This window comes from Taurulus bubalis (genome assembly GCF_910589615.1).
Source record: "Taurulus bubalis genome assembly, chromosome: 1".
NCBI lineage: Eukaryota > Metazoa > Chordata > Actinopteri > Perciformes > Cottidae > Taurulus > Taurulus bubalis.
In genome coordinates this window covers 4,941,009-4,959,432 of record NC_136589.1, presented here as the reverse complement: position 1 = coordinate 4,959,432, position 18,424 = coordinate 4,941,009, and the positions used below count along the sequence as shown (strand labels likewise).

The 18,424-nt window shown below is 43.7% G+C and overlaps 1 protein-coding gene across 1 annotated transcript; it reads left to right on the top strand.

Annotated features, from left to right (window-relative positions):
- Window positions 1-329: 329 nt before the first annotated feature.
- Window positions 330-17,599, top strand: LOC306749539 (G patch domain-containing protein 2-like; the record flags this gene model as incomplete). Its single annotated transcript, XM_079232856.1, has 9 exons — window positions 330-991; window positions 5,754-5,815; window positions 6,456-6,590; window positions 6,698-6,783; window positions 6,868-6,932; window positions 7,019-7,058; window positions 7,159-7,250; window positions 11,545-11,630; window positions 17,457-17,599. 9 exons carry the CDS (start codon window positions 330-332, stop codon window positions 17,597-17,599), a joined length of 1,371 nt encoding a protein of 456 aa, XP_079088982.1.
- Window positions 17,600-18,424: the final 825 nt, after the last annotated feature.

Below are 18,424 nucleotides of genomic sequence, written 5' to 3'. Positions count from 1 at the left end.
TCGTCCACCTGCACATATAATCATAAATAATGAAGGTCATAGGGTCCGTGATGTCACTATTAGGTTTCTACATGTACTTCTCTGGGCCTGGAGTTTGACTAGTTACCCATCTGATCATGGTCCCAGGCAACACTGCCACAAAGCCACATCTTATATGAAGTGAAATTAGCTGCTGTGAATGATTGTATTTAAAGATTTAATTATTGACCTTGTATTTTTTTCTTCGTGATAGAATATTGATCATTGAGCATTGGCGTCACATTCACCTTTTGTTTATTGTCACGCTTGGATTTGACCTGTTGTATGTTGGGTCTTTGGTTTCCAGCACCATGATGGATGAGCTGGTGCAGGACCTGGTGTCTGCTCTGGAGCAGACCTCAGAGCAAAACAAGCTGGGGGAGCTGTGGGAGGAAATGGTCCTGAGTCCACTGCACCAACGCCGGCCCATCCGCCGTCGCAGAGTCCGCAAGCGCTATCGTGAATCCTCCTTCTATCCGCTGGAGCACAGGCGATGCTGGATTGAGGCCTCTGAGTCCAGTTTGGACGAGACTAAAGGATTCAGGGAGAACTCTTCCTCTACCATCACCGCCTCCGTGGCCAACTGCAGTGACTCTGACGACGTGGCTTCCACCAACCGATGGCGCTCCGTCATGAGAGGCCCGGTCAGGACTAGGCAGCCCTCCTGGCCAGAGTCCGACTCCTTCACCGAGAATAACGCGGGACGGCATCTCAGGAGGCGGAGGAAGGTCAAACGCATGACCTCAGACATCGCAGTGAGGTTGCAGCAGAAGTTAAAGGTTTCTGGTGTAGATGGAAAACGGAGACACAGGCCGTCTAGGATGCAGCATCTGTCAGGATCCAAGAAGAGGTCTGCCGGCTGCGTGGGAGCAGACCGACCGACAGAAGGAGCCAGGCTGATGGGGAAGGAGTGCTGGAAGAGAAAGATGGCCAAGGAACACAGGGATGCCGCTGACGAGAACATGTCTGAGGGGTAATGTTAGATCCAAGGAAGATCTGTATGTTCTTCCTCTTTGTTGTTATGCTAGTGTCACACCTAACCCTCCATTCATTACAACAGTGTTACACAGTCAGGCCTTATAGGAAAAGATCCAGCCTATATTAAGAAATACAAAAGTTAAGGTTCATTATTTGTTGGAAAAAGTTGCAATTTAAAAAAAAGAAATATCGACATTTAATTTACAGCATTGCAACGAGCCAAATGTTAACCCTGTCATTGTTTGAAAAGTCAGGATTAAAACCATACTGGAAAAGGAGCTCGAAACTCTAAAAGCCCTTTTTACCCTTTAAATGGAAAGTTACCACGGCAGTTAAACCCATAACATAAAAGTCATGGGCATAACTACTATCAGACAGGAGCAATTAAACAAGGCGACATTTAAGATGATCTATACTGCCTGTCTTCATCGAGCCACTTGTCAATATTCAGCGTGTCCTCAACTAAACCAAAAAAAAAAAAAAGTATCACAATCATACCACTCCACTTTAAAGTATTGAGTTGACATTAAAAATGAATGATAGAGTCCCTTCATCTTCATCTCTTATAGCTGAAATGATCACCAGGGAAGGATCTTTGATAGTTATGCCTCCGGGCATCTGCCAGCTCATTATTTTCTTTCGAGAAATATTGTCACAAATAAATAAGTGACTTTGTGTGGTATTGATTTGTTTTGAAATGAATTGCTTTCTTGGGCTGGGTAATTAAAGCTTGGCCTGTCCCAGTGTCCCAGAGTGCACCCTCTTGTGTGCATTTTATTTAGCAAAACTAAATGTTGCTGGAACTGGCAGCAGAGAGTTTTATATTATAACAGCGAAGCAAAGATTACAATATTCTGTAGAATCAAAAAGGCTAACTGTGACGTTTTTGGTTCCAAATTAAGCGGTCACCTTGTCCCAGAGCTTTGTTATAAAGAACTGTAATTTCAGTCAGTAAATCTGATGATTTCTCTATTAATCATTTGGTCTTTTGAACTACTGTTACGGTCTTCAAATGTATTCTATTATTTTCTCAAAAGCAGCAGTCCAAAACATCCAACATTTTCAACTGTTCACCTTTCAGGGTGATCATACTGTAAATATTAATATTTTCAGAATGTATAATGTACGTTTTGGCACTTAATACCTCATATGGTTCACACACACACAATCAACTGATAAATAGAAAAGATGGGCAGTAGTTCAGGTGCGACTTATATCACATTCAGTAACGGAGTCCTTTAATCCTGGGATGTCTGGTCATGCTCATGCACAGTTTATTGTGTGTCATCTCATTATCTGTCCATCATATACAACATGTAAGAAGAAGACATTTGAGGTAACCGGTAATGGGAAAGACAGAAGGCTTTACATCATCTAGTTTAATTTGTGCTGACCTCCCTAGCCCCTAAACGGTACTTGTTTTCTTACTTTATGGAAAAATCAATAGCCGTTCTGACAGAAAACAGCTCCGGAGAAGAAATAAATGGGAACACCATGGCACGCTGTCAATCATTTCTCACTTACAACACGCCAACGCTCTTGATTGCTGCTCAGTAGACTGCCACACTGGACTGAGGGCTCAACAATCGCATGGATAAACTGCAGCGGAGGCAAAGGATACGAACAAATGGCAGCAGTGATGAGGAGTTGACAGCAATATTTATACCTGGAGAGTGTACATACAGTTCACTTCATGTCAGACACAGATGCCATCGTTGAAATGTCTTTTGAAGCAGTCGGATTCCTTTAGTCTCCATTCATTCTATTAACCTTTTTCAAATGGAGTGTCTGGTCTTTTTTAAACATGCCTCTCCTCAAGGTCACTCCTCTTATGTGCGGAGCGGAGCTTTGCCTTCAGCCACCCAAGTTCAAGGGGAGCAGATGTTGGCAGCTCCAGTTGGGCTCCACATCCTTGATTAGACCTGGCCCAGCCTGCTGGCAGTGACGCCACCTGGCATCCAGGCTGGCGTCCAGCAAGCAGGCCTCACCTGTGTGTAGACGCCGTCCTGGGCTCAGCCTCCGTCTCCAGCTGTGAGCTGCTACTGCGACGACCGGAAAAAAAAACAAAAAAGCCGTTGTGCGTGCCTTTCTCACACTCGGTTTATTCGTGCTGTATTTGATATTTTGAGAACTCTATGAGGAATTTTTTTGGGGGGGAGAGCAGTGCAGCGTTTGCCGAAGTTAATTTTCTCAAATCTCTGAGACTAATCCAATTACTGCAGCTCGGGGATGGTGGGATAACCTTATAATCAGACACCCATGGAAGAGGGCATGGATTTGGGTTGGGGCGGCTTGTTTGAAGAGCCCACAGATCCATTGTTATCAGCGCTTTGCGCCCCTCTGTCTCTGCCTCTTCTTTATTCCTCTGCAGAATGAGCCCGGGCTCAATAAATGGCAGCTAGCCTGTAATCTCTGTGCAAACTGGTCCGTCTCTCCCAGGAGTTGGGGATTATATACTAATGATTAGTGCTCATCTGGATACTGTGTTTTGCTTCACCTCTTTGGCTTGTATAGAGACAATAGGGCCACGTGGGGACTTAAGTTCAGCACTAAAACACTGGAGTGCACTTTTTGATTTTGCCCTTGCCTTTGTTTCGCCATGGACATATGGTATTTTATGTAATTAAGTCTTATTTGTTTTTATAGCACCTAATCCAAAGCAGAATATCTTATCACTGGGAGAAGTGCTATTTTGTGTGTGAGCCAAAGACCAAGTTTGCACAACATGTTTGTCAACTTTTCTTGGCAAAGGTCACTGCTGAAGAAAGAAGAGGTGTTTCTTTTGGTCCTAAGAAAAATGGGGGTCTCTATTATTCATGGCATTAATTAGGCGGTACTTAATGGAAACGGTCTCACATTGGCCCTGTGCTGCTCCAAGCGACATCACATTACACCTTTAATACAGATAAATACTTAATGGCTGTCTCTAATTAATTGTTTATACCTGTGATTCTTTTCAAACTTTGAACAAAATCCCTCCAAAAGAAGCGTTTGTTTTACTTCAAAAGTGGAAGAAGTTGCCACGCTGCTGGAAATGGTTAATTATCACTGGTTCCTAATTTCTAAGAAAGGTTGTAGAATGAAGCATGACATTCTAAGGTGTTGTTTTTGTTGGGCTTGTGGCCGTGTCCTCTACTTGATGTCGGAGTGTAGTGTGCTCCAGATGCCAGCCAGTGTGTCCAGAGGTGGGGTACAGCTGAGCCGGGGCCTGGGGAATCAGTCTGGAGAGAGGGCTGAAGGGGTGGGACGGGGTGGAGGGACGGTCCAGGACTGCTTGACTAGGCCAGACATCCTCCAGAGGCCCGCTCCCTCTCACATCTGCTTCTTGTGGATGTGAGGGGAGATGATGCAGGACCATCTGGCCAGGAAGAAACGCAGGCTGGACGGACGTTTTTCAGATCCTGCCGTCACTTAGAGGCCTCTGCAATATGGCAAAGCAGCGTATCAGCGCATTTCTGACCCTCCAGCTTTGTCCGATATGCAAGGTCAGCAACGAAAAACAAGAAGCAAAATGCAAGTCAATCAAGAGCATCTTTTCACAAAGTAGTTTGAATTAAAAGTGATGGCTGGAATATCTTTCTTATGGTCTACAAATGTCAAAAAAAGGATTTTGTTTCTAGAGGCCTAGAGTTTAACATTAGACAGCTGACATTTATTATAGTTTTAATTTAAGTTTAAGTGACTTCTCAAAACAGCTGGCCAGTGTAGAGGTTTTAGTAAATAATGGGTTTATTGGGGTCTAATTCTATCTATGAGCATTTATGGCAGCGTGAGGTGACAACATATACTGTATGAGAATGACTCAAAAGAAACTAATGAAGGATCCCATTGTCACCCAGTGCAATGCTCTGACTTGTCCTTAAATTGAACTGGTATTCAGAAAAGGTCTTCTGAAAAAAAGAATAATATTTATATAGATTTATGTAGTTATTGAATATGTGTGCGTGACAAGTCAGCATTGTCAGAGAGCGGAAATCCTTTTTTCGTCCCTCCATCTGTGTCCCACCCCCTACCCCCCCGTGACCTTGGAGCGTCTGGAGGTCTCAGTTCAAGGTGGCTGAGGTGTGAGAAAGACAGAGGAACCCAGGGTGGTCTGGGGCAGCAGAGGGGGCTCAAAGGGTGTGGAGGCATTGTAACAGGGGCTGCCCTGGGGGCGTGGACAGGGGCAGCGGTGGAGCAGTCGAGGCAGTGAGCGGTGGCAGCCCACACAGCAGATGTTGGCCAGTTGTTGTGTAGAAACTGCACGTCTGTGGGTCGCTCTGTGCGTGGGGCACACCCAGAGGGAGGGAGGGGCGGGCAGGGGAATGTGTTTCGCTCTCCTGTCATCTTCCACAACGCAGGCCAGATTAGATTGGAGCTGACAGCGGAGGATATTCAATTAGATTGTGCATGTCACTCAGTGGCTTCGATCAGAGCCTCTCCTCCTGCCTTTGTGTTTGCTATCGCAACGAGGGAGAACACTGCATAGTCCGTCTTTTTGTGTCATTTCCATTTATGTCGACCTCTAGCTCCGGACTTCTCCATTATTTTTATTATTGAATGCTACATGTATAATATTGACATTACAGGGGCATGCAGATATTTTATTGACATTGTTCACTTTCACAGATGCTATTGTATAGTCTGACCCAAATAACCCGTCAGGCTTTAGGTTGACAATTCAAAGCAGAGTTCTTCCTCCTCAAATGTCATTGCTATCAAACATACAGGTCGGTGGCGATCATTCACATGTGATGTTTTTCTTCTTTTCTTTGCAGGGAAACCAGCAGCACATGCAGCAGTGACCCTGGTCTGTTCACCAATGATGAAGGAAGACAAGGTATCACATGTTAATACTGTTAACATACCTTGGGAGCGATACAACTGCTTCATCACTTATTGTGGTTCAATCCGGAAAGTAAAAAAAACACTGGGTTCGGTTTTGTGTATTTGGAGTGTTGATGAGTCGTCAAATCTGGACAGTAGCCTGCTCCACTCCGAGGGAATGCTGCAGCTAGAGAGGGAGGTTTCCATACAATGGGCTGGTTGCTGGGCACCCAGGCGACTCTAATAAGACGTTGTCATGTCGTGTTAATGAGCGCTGAAGCCTTTGCTAATCTCATTAGCCGTGGTGGGGCCAGGCGGCCTCTGATTTAACAGTTGTCACTACACCTTGACTGTGAGAGGCATGGTTCCTGCGTGTTCTTTGCTGACTGACAGGCCTGAGAAGATCTTGCCGCCTGGGGACAAGACTGCTGATGTCCGTTTGGTGTGTAATTAAAGGAACAGTTTACCCTTAAAAGAGGCACCCCTTTGTCAGCTCAAGCTACACTGGAGTTTGTAGGACCACCAAACATCCGGCAACTTAGCTTCACCCAAATTAACTGATTAAAAAAACCTGAATATATTGTATAATTTGAGCAATTCTACGGCTACAGCAGGATACTTGATGCAACATCTGCCCTGTCCCATGTGCACAGGCGATGACGAGCAGAGTGACTGGTTCTTCGAGGGGGACTGTGGAGTCGGGAAGAGTGTGGCCGGCAACCAGCTTTCCCTCGACGATAACCGGCCCCCGCCTACTTTCCTGCAACCAGCACGGCCCTCTCAGAGAGGTAGTGGACGACTGAGTCCTGCTTTAGACACACATTCTCACCAACATTAATTTATTTTCTTCCATTTTGCAACCCAGGAGGCTAAAATGTGCTTTTTGCTGTTGCAGGGTATCGGTATCATCCACCTCTTAAGCAAGTGCCCGGCTCTGCTGCCTGCTGCATTAAGAAGGAAAGGAGGCGGCTTCCCAGCAAGGTTACAGCATCTTCCTCTTTTGTGGAACACAGTTATACCTTTCTTGAAGTCTTTGTTTCTTACTGTGATTCTTGTGTTTTACAGGGCAACGGCATGCCAGTGTTTGTAGAGAGACTGAGACAATTCTCCCAAGATTCTTACCAGAGAGAGTAAGATATACTGGTTGAAACTTTTTTAAATTGTGATTTTTTTTGTTGTAGCTCCTAGTGATTTTACTCATATTATCTCCTTTTAGCTTCTGGCTGCCTTCTGTTGGAAAAAGAGACCGAAGCCAGGTATGTTGCAGTACAAGCTTTATCTTTTTGACCCCAGTTTGTTCCGACTTTAATGTGAAAATGCAAAAATCTAAATATTATTGATACTTTCAATTTCCAGTTGAGCCCTTTGTGCCCATTACCAGTGTGTCCTATTGACATGGTGTCGGAGAGCTCCCATCTCAGACGTTCCACCTCAATCTGCAGAAACAGGTAGTTGATGTGTTAAATATCGCATCCTTTCCATGGCCTATTGGAGACACGTGTTTTTGATCAAAGCTCAATATATTGATGGACAAGTCTGTGGTCATTTCATTTAAATAAATCAGTTACGGTGCATAGGTCGCTGTTATTTAGTAAGAGTAATCTTTGTTAAGTGTAACTTTACAGGAGTTGATTGTTAGCCCATATTTGCTGCATACATTTGTGAATTCAAGGCATGTTTCATGTTGCAAATACACTATTGGAGAATTGTATCTGATGCATATTATTTTTAGTATACAATATATATAACACACATATTTCAATGTCTGTGTGCATATCCATCGTATCCATTTTGTCGTCATTGGCTTTCACAGATTAAAATGCTGTATGCCGAAAAATAATAATAATTACAAAGTCAGACATTTTTATCTTCAAATATCCTTTTTTCTTTTTCTTTTGACCCAATTTGCAGAAAAGTATTGAATTAGTAACACTTTCCTTTGGTATAAACTGACCATGCAAATTTCATTAAGTTAGCAAAATACAGAAATTATAATAAAACATTAATGTTACACCAAATAAGGTAATACATCATGCTTAACATGTGCAAATATACTTTCCTTTTGTTTGCCAAAAAGTCCCTCAGAGAAAGAAATCTACCGTATGCCTTTCCACGCAGTAACGTTCCTAATGTGTGAGGTCAGTGGGAACCTGGTCTCCAGGACCCCAAACACAAGATCAGAGTTGATCCCGGGCCGAAGTCTGGGCTGAGCTGACAATAGACAAATACAGCTGGATGCAGCAAGACTTCAATTCAATAGTTTTCAAGGTCAGCGTTCCCAAAAAAGTATGTGTTGACATAGTTGTAATGCAGTTTCAGATCCCTGCATTTCTGGGAGTTGCACAAAAAAATAAATAAAAAATAAAATAAAGGTTTATCCAAAAGATCTTTGTCAAAGCACCACATCGCTCCCAGTCATCCCCAGAACTGTTGGATCTGCATGGGGGACTATTGAGGAGCCGCTTCGCCCCCTTGGCCTCGAGTCTGTGGGACTCCTCATTGTATTGTTTCCACTCTGCCTATTTATGGTGCATTCTTAATTTAGTTTCACACACACTCTTCTTCCTCCCTCTCTCTTGGGTTATTTCACAGAGCGCTCCAGCACTCCTTGATGAGGGGCAAAAACACGACTGCTATGAAAAGCCCCCGACTTCTTAGGGCTTTCTTTTCTAAACTGGCCCTTTCTTCTCCACCTGAAAGGTTCCTTCAGATTCCAGTTTGAGGCATTGTGAATACTAATTTCTCTCTATTAAAAAGCCCTCATATCCCTGCCATGCTCTCATTTGAATGGCGGACTCAGGGGAGACCTCTTAATTCCTTTATAGTGGGATTCAAGACCCTTCACTTCAAAAAGTATAAATCATACTCCCAAATGAATGAGGGAGAGAGGGGGGATTGACGAGAGGGGCTTCTGATGTGTCCCGTTGGACGGCACGAGCTGAATCCATCTCCCCAAGCTGCTCAAATCCACTCTCCAGTGAGATGGTTGCTCTGTCCTTACGGCCCAGCTCTGCACACACGGCACCCATTTACTTCCTTTAACTTCCTCTAAAACACACATTCACTTGCAAACACAGCATCAGTTACAGTTATTGTTTTGCATGACAATGAGGAACGCAATAATTGCTCATGCCTGCTCTTAACAAACTTGAAAAGGTCCAGTCCTGATCTCACTTCACTATATTTTCATTTATTTCGAGCATCTTACGGGAATGATCGATTTCTAGCGCTGAGCTCCCCCATACATCTGACTTTTCTTTGTTTCCAAACACCCTTGAGAGAAAAGTGTTTTCTCTGTGGGCAGAGTGTAAGCATTAATCTTGTACTGCGGCCAGGTTGAAATGATACTGTATTAATAAAAGCTGTCATCTCCTGTTTGCAGCGAGTTGACGGCGACAATCAGAGATCTGACGTTAAGTGATAAAGGCGGTATAAGGTTGCGTGCTGTTTATCCTCGTATCGGCGTGTGAGTAGGTGCAATGCTTTGTGGGATTTGGCTGTAATGCTCGGGGCCGGCAGCCACGTTAAAATGCATAACTGCCTCCCACCTGATCCAGGCCGCCGCAGCTTTTATCTATTGACTTATTTATTTCTAAATGACACTTGTGCTGTGAGATAAATCATAGTCTTACGCCACTCCCTTCCCAGTTTTCATTTTAATTGTGAGATCTCGGTGTCAGCGGTTAGTATATTGGTGTGAGTGGCCTATTGATTATTGATTTGGAGCTATTGATTATGTTCCCTGGAGACCCTAATCCTTTCTGATTCATTTGAATACCTCTATTAATCTTGAGATCCTGCTCACACCTGAAGCGCCGTGTTCCCTAATGAAAATAGATGGCCATTTTGTAACTGCAGCTCCTCACTCCTCTTTTGATTTATTATTTTTAATTGATATATTTGCTTTTGGATGTGGGCGCCAAAATTACAATTGACCCTGTGTCAGTGCTGTTTTATTCTGTACCCTAAGGGGCTGCACTGCATTTAAAAGTGTCTCATAGGACCTGAACAAATCTATCTTGGAGACTTTTTCCTCAATGCCCTTGCGTCTTTGATGGAATTGAGTTGTTGTTGGCCGTCTTCATTGCATACTTGTTTTTTCATTGCTCATTGCCTCTAAGTCAATCTTTGTTTTCTCATCACAGTTTCTGTATATTTAGGGACAAAACGACTGGCTAACATCTGCCACACTGTTTAAACTGATGAAGTAACAGATGTCAAGTAATAAAAAACAGTGTTCTGCATTTTTTTTTACCACTTCTCTCAGTTTTACGCGGAGCCATGTATAACATCCTTATTAAAAGCCTTTGGGTTCTGCTCTGAGATGAATGGTGGTGTTTTGCCTTGGTTAATGAGCCAGCTGATGGTATTCTCATGTTTGATTAGCATTGTGCCGAGTGTCTCAGTGGGCTCCTGGCGGCCCCTGAGCGGCTGTGCCTCTCAGCTCTCAGCAGCAGGGGAGGGCCCTCGCCTCCCTCCAGGCTGCAGGGGCCCTCGAGTGCCTCGGCCTCGGTGTAATGAGGGAAGAGATGGCGGGATGGACCTCCACACATTAAGACCAAATGCATCAGGGTATTACTTTTAATACCGCAGGCGCGCCTCGTGAAATAATGCGACGTTGTTAAACGGGGATCGATTTTGGAATTAAAAAGTTAGTTTGCAAAGATTTACTGTGGGGAGTTCAATGCCTGAGCTCTTTATCAGGAGCGCAAATGGCTGGTTATGTGCTGTCCGACAGAGGTACGATTGAGGGATCGATAGGCGCGTGATTTACTAACTGGAGTACAGGTAATCAATAAGTATAAAAGTAAATGAAATATGCATTACTGGGATTTTATTAGAGAGTGGTAGCAGGGAGAGAATAACGGTCAGGCCATTTATTTTTATATCTATTGATTATACAACATAGAGACTTCGCTCAAAGCATGCGGCGCACAGCTCTCGACACCCCGCCACTACACACCCGCCATGTGATTTATGGGTGTTGAGGTCATGGAACATGCTGCCTGTTAAAAGGCTGCCCTGACGGGGCCTTATTGTAGCATGTGCCTGTTAGGGTTGTGGGCTTTATGCAGCCTGCAGTCCAAGATGAGCCACGCTGGTTAACAAGGAGCTCTCTTTTCTCTGAACCTCCGTTGTTTAGCAATCCGTCAGTTATGCGTATTGGCTTTTTGAACAGCACACCATATTGTTGATTAAATCCTCTTGAGATGCCGTCTAGTTTTGTATAACAAACAGAATGGGCAAGTCGTATCTTATTGTCGCACTAACTCTCTTCTCTCTCTTTCGCTCAATCTGTCCCCCTCCTCCGAGGCACAAACATACACACTGCTCCCCCCCGCTTCCCCCCAGAGTGATGGAACGGACCTTGACCTTAACTTTACATCTCTGAAGTCAGGGCTATTAAGCTTGTGGAGGGGCTTTTCCTATTTCAGGGCTCCTGACATATGACACAGGAGCCATAGAGCAGGTGTAATTTGTTTACGTGAACTCTGCAATGACTCAGCCACATGCACCCACCACCTCTCCTCATCGAATATTCTCTCCGGTGAAAATATGTATTAATGAAGAAAAATTAGGATGTGGCAAAAATATGCACCGTACGGAGGCAAATATGCCTTGCTGGCTTTTATTGACTCTTGTGAAATGTATTATATTTCTACATGTGTATGTGTGTATTGAGGGCTGGAGCTGCATCATCAAGTTGTGAGTAACGTTTGCTCTCTGACTGCGTCCCCCCAGGCAGACTAATGTCTCCTGTGCTTATCCGTCCCGGACTGACACCAGGAGGAGGAGGACAACGGAAGCTGTGTCCGTCACAACATCAGGTATCAGCCTCCACACAGTTTCTACACAAACCTCCTACTACCCTACTTTAGACTTCAGTCTAAATACATGCTTTATTCAAATACAACACTTTTCCATCTGTTCAGGACATGCTCGCAATAAAGGTTGATCGTATTTAGTTATCCAGAGAGCCTATATTCATGTAAATGACTTTTTCAGGTTTATTTATTTTCAATAGTCCAGTCTTGAATATGCAAAGCACTACTGTCTCTCCATTTTCAAGAGATTGGGATTGGGCTGAATACAAACTTTTATCACAATACATATTTTCTGGAAAACTTCAATCCAAACCTTTTGAACAGTGGCACATTCCCATCATGTCTGGAGATTATAATAATAATAATGGAGAGAAAAAGTGAGAGCAAGATGGCGGATGTGGTGGTTGCTTCATGCGAGACTTAACAATGGTGGCATTAATTTATTTAATGGGGCAATAAGACACGCTTACACACCACGTGGTCCTAACTATCAAAGTACAGTTTACCAACTTGACTCACGGTGGCGGATCTAAACACAACACAATTACAGCAGCAACAAACACAACAGTTATGTTACACAGCACTGACTGGGACTCGGCGGTCCATAAAATATACAATAACACGTTAATAGTTACAAACACGCTATGACATAGACAAAAGCCTCTTCCCTGAGATTGATTGGGAGTGGTTGGTGTGTTTCTTCAGAATTGTTTGGCGTAAATTCTCCTGCCTCGGACCGGGAACCGACCCTCTCTGTTCAACGGCAAGTTAAGGGTACGGAGTGAAGGTATGCGCAGGTCTATATAGCCTTGGTGACGCCATGGCTGTCACAGGGACTTCCTGGGCTTCCCATGGCTTTCGTCCAATGAGGCACCAGTGTTGTGTTTTGAATAAATCTCACACTCGAGGAAGATTTTGACTTTTAGGGAGTTGACGCAATTTCACAATCTAGGCTTTCAAAATGACATGCAGGACTCTTTCTTTGTTTCAGCCACATGGTGAAGCCCCAACAATGGTGACCATGGTAAACCTGTTTTGTATCAGCATTGCAGCCTCATCATTGAGCATGTTAGCGTGTTGATGTTAGCATTCATGGCCCAAATTACAGAATGCAAACTATTTGGTGGGTTGACAGCAGAGGAGAGAGCACAGGTAGACTTGGGAGCTGTTGTTATGTTTGGAGCTTCCTGTTTAAAGCAAAAGAAGAAGTGTGATGTGGAGTTCATCCTATTGGAGTTGGCACTGAGCAGAGGGCTTTGTGTCTTTTTGGTCCAGTGGAGCTGCCTTTTTTCATTAGAGTCATGGCTCGGGGCCTTGTGTCTTTGCCGGATTGAAATCTGAATTGGTTTGTCCACCTTTTCTTCTCCGTGCTCGACTCCTGCAGCTGCCGTTTGTCATTTAAATAACAAATGCTGGTGGTTCCCTGATTTAGTGAGGGGTGCAGGCCTCTGATGTATATTAATATTGTCGCACAGCGCACTGTACCAGGATCCATCATTCATTTGGATAAAAGAGGTGGAATTTAAAAACAGCCAATGCTTTACCTGGATACAGATTGCATCCATTTATTGCTCTGAGTGATGGAATGGCGGGCAATTCTGTCCTTCACCTCCCCGGCGCTGAGCCACTTCCCATAAAAGTAAAAAAGGATTCACCCCTGGCCCTTGAGGACCCCTCATATTCAACATGCGGAACGAGGGGCATCCCTCAGTTTCTCGACAGTTAACAGACCCACAGTCTGTTGTAGGAGGGGGAATACATGAGTTATAAAGCCCGAAACTGATTTGCGTTATTAGTGTAATGCGTGCAAAACGGCATTTATCACTGTCGCATTGTATTATTCAAATAAGTACCATATTTTCGAATGTGTTTTTCTTAAATAGATACTTTAAAGTTCTCTTAGATATTTTAGTGCACGTGTGTTTTTGGAAAAAGTAACTAAAAGATGATCTGTTTCCTAAATTGCGTAGGAGGAGAGTCTTCGATTGGCACAGACCCCCTCAGCCCGGCTCTGAGTGTTTTCCTGCTTCTTGAGTCTAGTGCCCCCTGTCCACCATGATTTATCATGCATCCCATGTCGTCCAATGTCAGTTTCTGCAGCTGCAACCGCTCTGTATAAATCTTTACTTTGGCAGCCTGCTGCACCATGTCTCTCCTCAGTAATCTCACCAGCGCCAGGAGATGTACATTTACTCTGACAAGCTCTCACACTCTCTGTGTACAAATTTTGGTTTGTTGCCATTCTGACAGAAATGTGTTCAGAGACAAAATCCGATTCAGTGATTTGTTGAGGGGAGTGGTTTTCTGGTAAACATCTTGTTTGCATGGAAAGATTGTTTACTGCATTTAGGAAAAAGAACCGCATGTTGCTCTTAGTGAACACGACAGCCCAGTCTTTGTTTGAGTTAGCCAGAGGAAGTGGATTGTTGTATGTGTTAGTGGTTGATTTGAAACTCTGTAATCAGGAGTGAAAATGGTCTGCGGCTGGAGGTGTCTTCCAGGTCTCCATGGGGAATTACTGAGGCGGTACCCAGCTGTTGCTTTGTCTTCTTTCTTTACCCTTTTAGCACTGCCGTGGAAGTGCTGAAGCTGGCTGTGAAAAAAAAACACAACAACTTATCAAGCCAGGTATCTGTTTGGATTAGATGACCACTCCATTTCTCCGCCTTGAATTGGCCATTTTCTACTTTTCTCAGCACCATCAATCCAAGAATCCAACTCAATCCAAGAAGCCTTGACTAGATATAGAACAAAGCAAGCCAGTTTCCTGTTACATGTATATCGTTGTTATTAAAAATGCAGATTGAAATTGCCACTTTAGCGCCGTTTATTTGCGTTTTGTCTTTCTACAAATATTGTATTCTGCACTGCAGTGAATAATGGAAAAATCTCCATGGCGCCCAATGATCGAGGGGAGAAATTAATACGTGACACACACTCCACAGTTTTGGGAGAATTATTCGTAAGGCAAAGATGAATCAGTATATGTAAAGATCCTGAAGCATTTTAATAGCCTTGGCCAGTCTCACACACAGACTAATTAATTATTGCAATTTTACTCCTCCCCTGCTGTCTTTGACTGTATAATGCCCTTCATCTTTATCTCTATAAAGAGATGATGGTAATAAAACCAAACTTGTGCTGTGTGCTTAATTTCAGGAAGGGTTTGGAGTAAATAGGCAGGGTGTGAAGTTAGTTTGATTAACCTCGTCAGACTGTTAGTGCACTATCTGTGGATGTTGAAAAGTGTCCCGTGTGGAGGCCGGCCCCTCGGTCAGCCCTGCCGCCTCTCCTCTCCCCTCTGCCTTCACGTGTCTCCTTGCCCGAGCAGGACGGCTGCGTGACAGATCACCTGCGTCTGAGGCCCGTCGTGTTCCTGCCCGGCGGTCCGGCCCCCTCTCATTAATGCCCAGGCTGGTGCGAGGGCCGTATGGCAGCACAAGACAAATAACGCTACCACTCAGCCATCACTTCTGCTGACAGAAATGCAGCCCACCGCACTATTTCGCCCTCTCCGGCTCCACTCCGCACCCTGCTCGCGTCCTTCAAAAAAAAAAAACCCCTTCGTCTCCACCTGCACCTGCCGGAGCTGCTTCACCAAACTTTCACGGGGTTTTTCTGCTGTTGCTGGAGGCTGAGCTTAACACTCAAACCCACACAAGTTGACATAGTGTAGCCATCAGCCCCCTGCCTTTGTAACCACTCAAATTGTTTTTTTTTGTTTGTTGAGACACATTTGTTTTTTGCAGCTCAGTCTTTGAGAGGCTTCTTTACTCGCCACTTGTGAGCAAGCCTTTTCAACGGGAGGTCTGATTTGAATGTCCTATTTTTTCTATTTTCAAAAGAATGGTTTGTGTGTGTGTGTGTGTGTGTGTACGTGCATGAAAGAGAGAGAGAGAGAGAGAGAGGAGAGTTAGCAGGAGAGAGAAACACAAAGGCTAATCATTAAAGAGCTATTCAGCCCTGTTCATTTAAGTGTGGGAATCAGCAGGTCCATTACTGTCAATGTGTAATTAGCTGATTAATAAACACGGGGAAGGGGAGTGCTCCAGGAAGGTCTGTAATGATTGTTTTTAGAGAGCATCACATGAGAGCTTATTAAGATGGTAAGATGGTTCCATTCAACCTCCCATTATCACCCACAATAAATGCATGTACTGTAATTCTCCCATTGACAGAAAACCATTGCGTTGTAATGTTTTTATCGACCTTGATGTAAAACCAGTTGAGCGTAAGTGTCGCTAATCTGGACAAATTAAAGTATCTTTTATTTAAGCTGTTGATTATTCACATTCAGCATTTTCCAAATATCTTGTATTGTACACATTAGTTTAAAAATATACAGTTGTTGTAGGTGAATGCTTTATGTTATTTACCTACAACCTACATGTAACCAGTGGTGGAAAGTAACTGAGTACATTTACCCAAGTACTGTACCTGTACAATTTTTAACTACTTGTGCATTACTTAGTATTTCCATTTTTTGCTACATTGTACCTCTAAAATCCTAGTTATGCTTGGATCATTATTAACAATCTAATAATACAAAATGAATAATACATTTAGTGTATAATACTTCAATAGAATTAGCGAAGTAGAATGGATTATATTGACTTGATTTACTTGTAATGTTACATTTTTTTATTGCTACTTTTTACTAATTAAAGGATTTGAGTAATTCCAAATCACAATGAGCTAAACATGAGACACTTGAATACTGGAACAGTGATTGCCACTTCCCATAAATTAGTACAGCCTTGATGTGTGATGTTAAATGTTACGTTTTTGAAACATCTGCTTATCTTGATTACAATGTTAAAATGTGTATGAACAGCTTATCCTGACTGTGACCTTGACCTAGGATAGAGGCGTGTATTTGATATGCCCTGTGCATGTTAACACATTCACAAACTAAATGTTCCCAGCAATTTGTGTGTATCTGTCAAATATGAAAACCCCTGAAATTTTGATCCAAGCCTTTGACTGTGTTTAACCTGAGTGTTTGGGTTGAAACTCAGCAACGGTTAGTCATCGTTCCCTCAAGAAATATTAATCAATTATCTTGCCCGCCGGATCAGTTTGGGGAAGAAGTCATCTGGAAAGAGGCACAAGCAGATATAATGGGAAGGAGCAAAAGCACATGCCAGTGAATGCTGTAATGCCTAATCCTTTGAGACAGCCCAGAGCCACAATGTCACTTCTAGTTCCCTTGTCCTCTGCTCTGGGACTGCCTCGCAAACGTCTTGTGTGACCGCCACTAACTTTTTTTTGGGGGAGATCAGGAAAGATTTATTTATCAAGCATGTTAGGGAGCGCAATTGTTTCGGAGTCCCTCTGTCTTCTGCAAAAATTGGCCGGATATTTCCCTTCACTCTCAGAGAGAAAACGCTTTAAAGGTGAGCGAGATCAAGAGAAAGAGGATCTTTAAAAAGAAAGCTAGTCAGTGAGATGAGAGCGTGTGATGAATGAAGTTAAAAACATACAGCTTCTTACACTGCATAACTGAAGAGGGGAAGTTAAGCCATAGAAGCAGCACAGATTGGCCTTTTAATAACCATGTCCACAAGTCATATGGGGCCAAATTGGATTTGGCTCACTTGACCAAAACCTCATTAATATTTAACCTATTTGAAGAGGATTGCTTCAAAGTTGTATTTTAATATACCTAAAACGCAAGCGAGTGATCCATGAGTGGGGGACTAAATTACGTTTTTATTTGAGAGGCTGTCCATTGAAACAGTCAAAGAAAATGTGATTTATGTGATTTATCTTTCACTGTTTGTTCTCAATGCTGTGTTACACGTACATAATATATCTATTTCTCTACAGCTAGCAACCCATTTCACAAGGATCACCGGAGAGAAGAGCCACAGGGAGCCAGTAACACCTCGACCCTCGAGGCCGTGGGACCAAGTGCTCCAGGTTCACAGAGTTTATCTTTTCTCCAGAGGGACCACGAGGAACCTGAATAGGGCTCGGACAAGCCCACCTAAGTGACAAAGGAAAAGCTATTGTTCCAGAGAATCTAAAAGGCCAAAACGCCTCTTGCTGCACAAACTTTATGACAAAACCCCCACAAAGCACATAATTACTCCTCAAATCAGCATGTTACTGCTAGATCCAGTCTTTCCAGTAGTAAAATAAGCATGACAAATGTTAATGCAATCAAGCCTTGTTAAGCCCTCTGCCATCTCCGCAAAGCAGCTTCAAGAGGCTCCTTGTTTGACTCGAGACTGGACGGCTCCTCCTGTTTCCACACACGGTCTCCAGGACACCTGCTACCACGCAATCCAACAATTACGTCCACTCTAGTAGCGCAGCGTTTGTCAGCGGGAATACTGGGAGGATCGTGAGGCTGGATCGCTTTACTTTACGGCAAGAAAACAATGCGGAGACAGGAGAGCATCAGAACGTGTAGCCTCCAGGGTTCAGAAAGGCGACCACCGGTAGAGAGCCACACAAAGTACAGGCCTCCTATAAGCATGGGTTTGAAAAGCTACAGTTTGTACAAAGGTGCTCATTAGCACAACACAGAGGGAGTGTAGTCGCGGTCCTTGGAGGGCTGCCTCTGTTCCCTTCAGCCTACCTTCCATATTCAAATTTCCCCAAATGTATTTAAGTTCAAAGCCAGCTGCAAATGTGTTTGAACAGCCTGTTTTATTCAGCATTGGTGGATTAGTTGCTTTTGGGGCTGTGCAGAGAGCCAGCAGATAGGGGATGGAGGAGCTGTTGGAGACGGGGCAGGAGAGTCACACAATGTATTTTCACCTACCCTTGGGGTATACATTTCCCCGCCT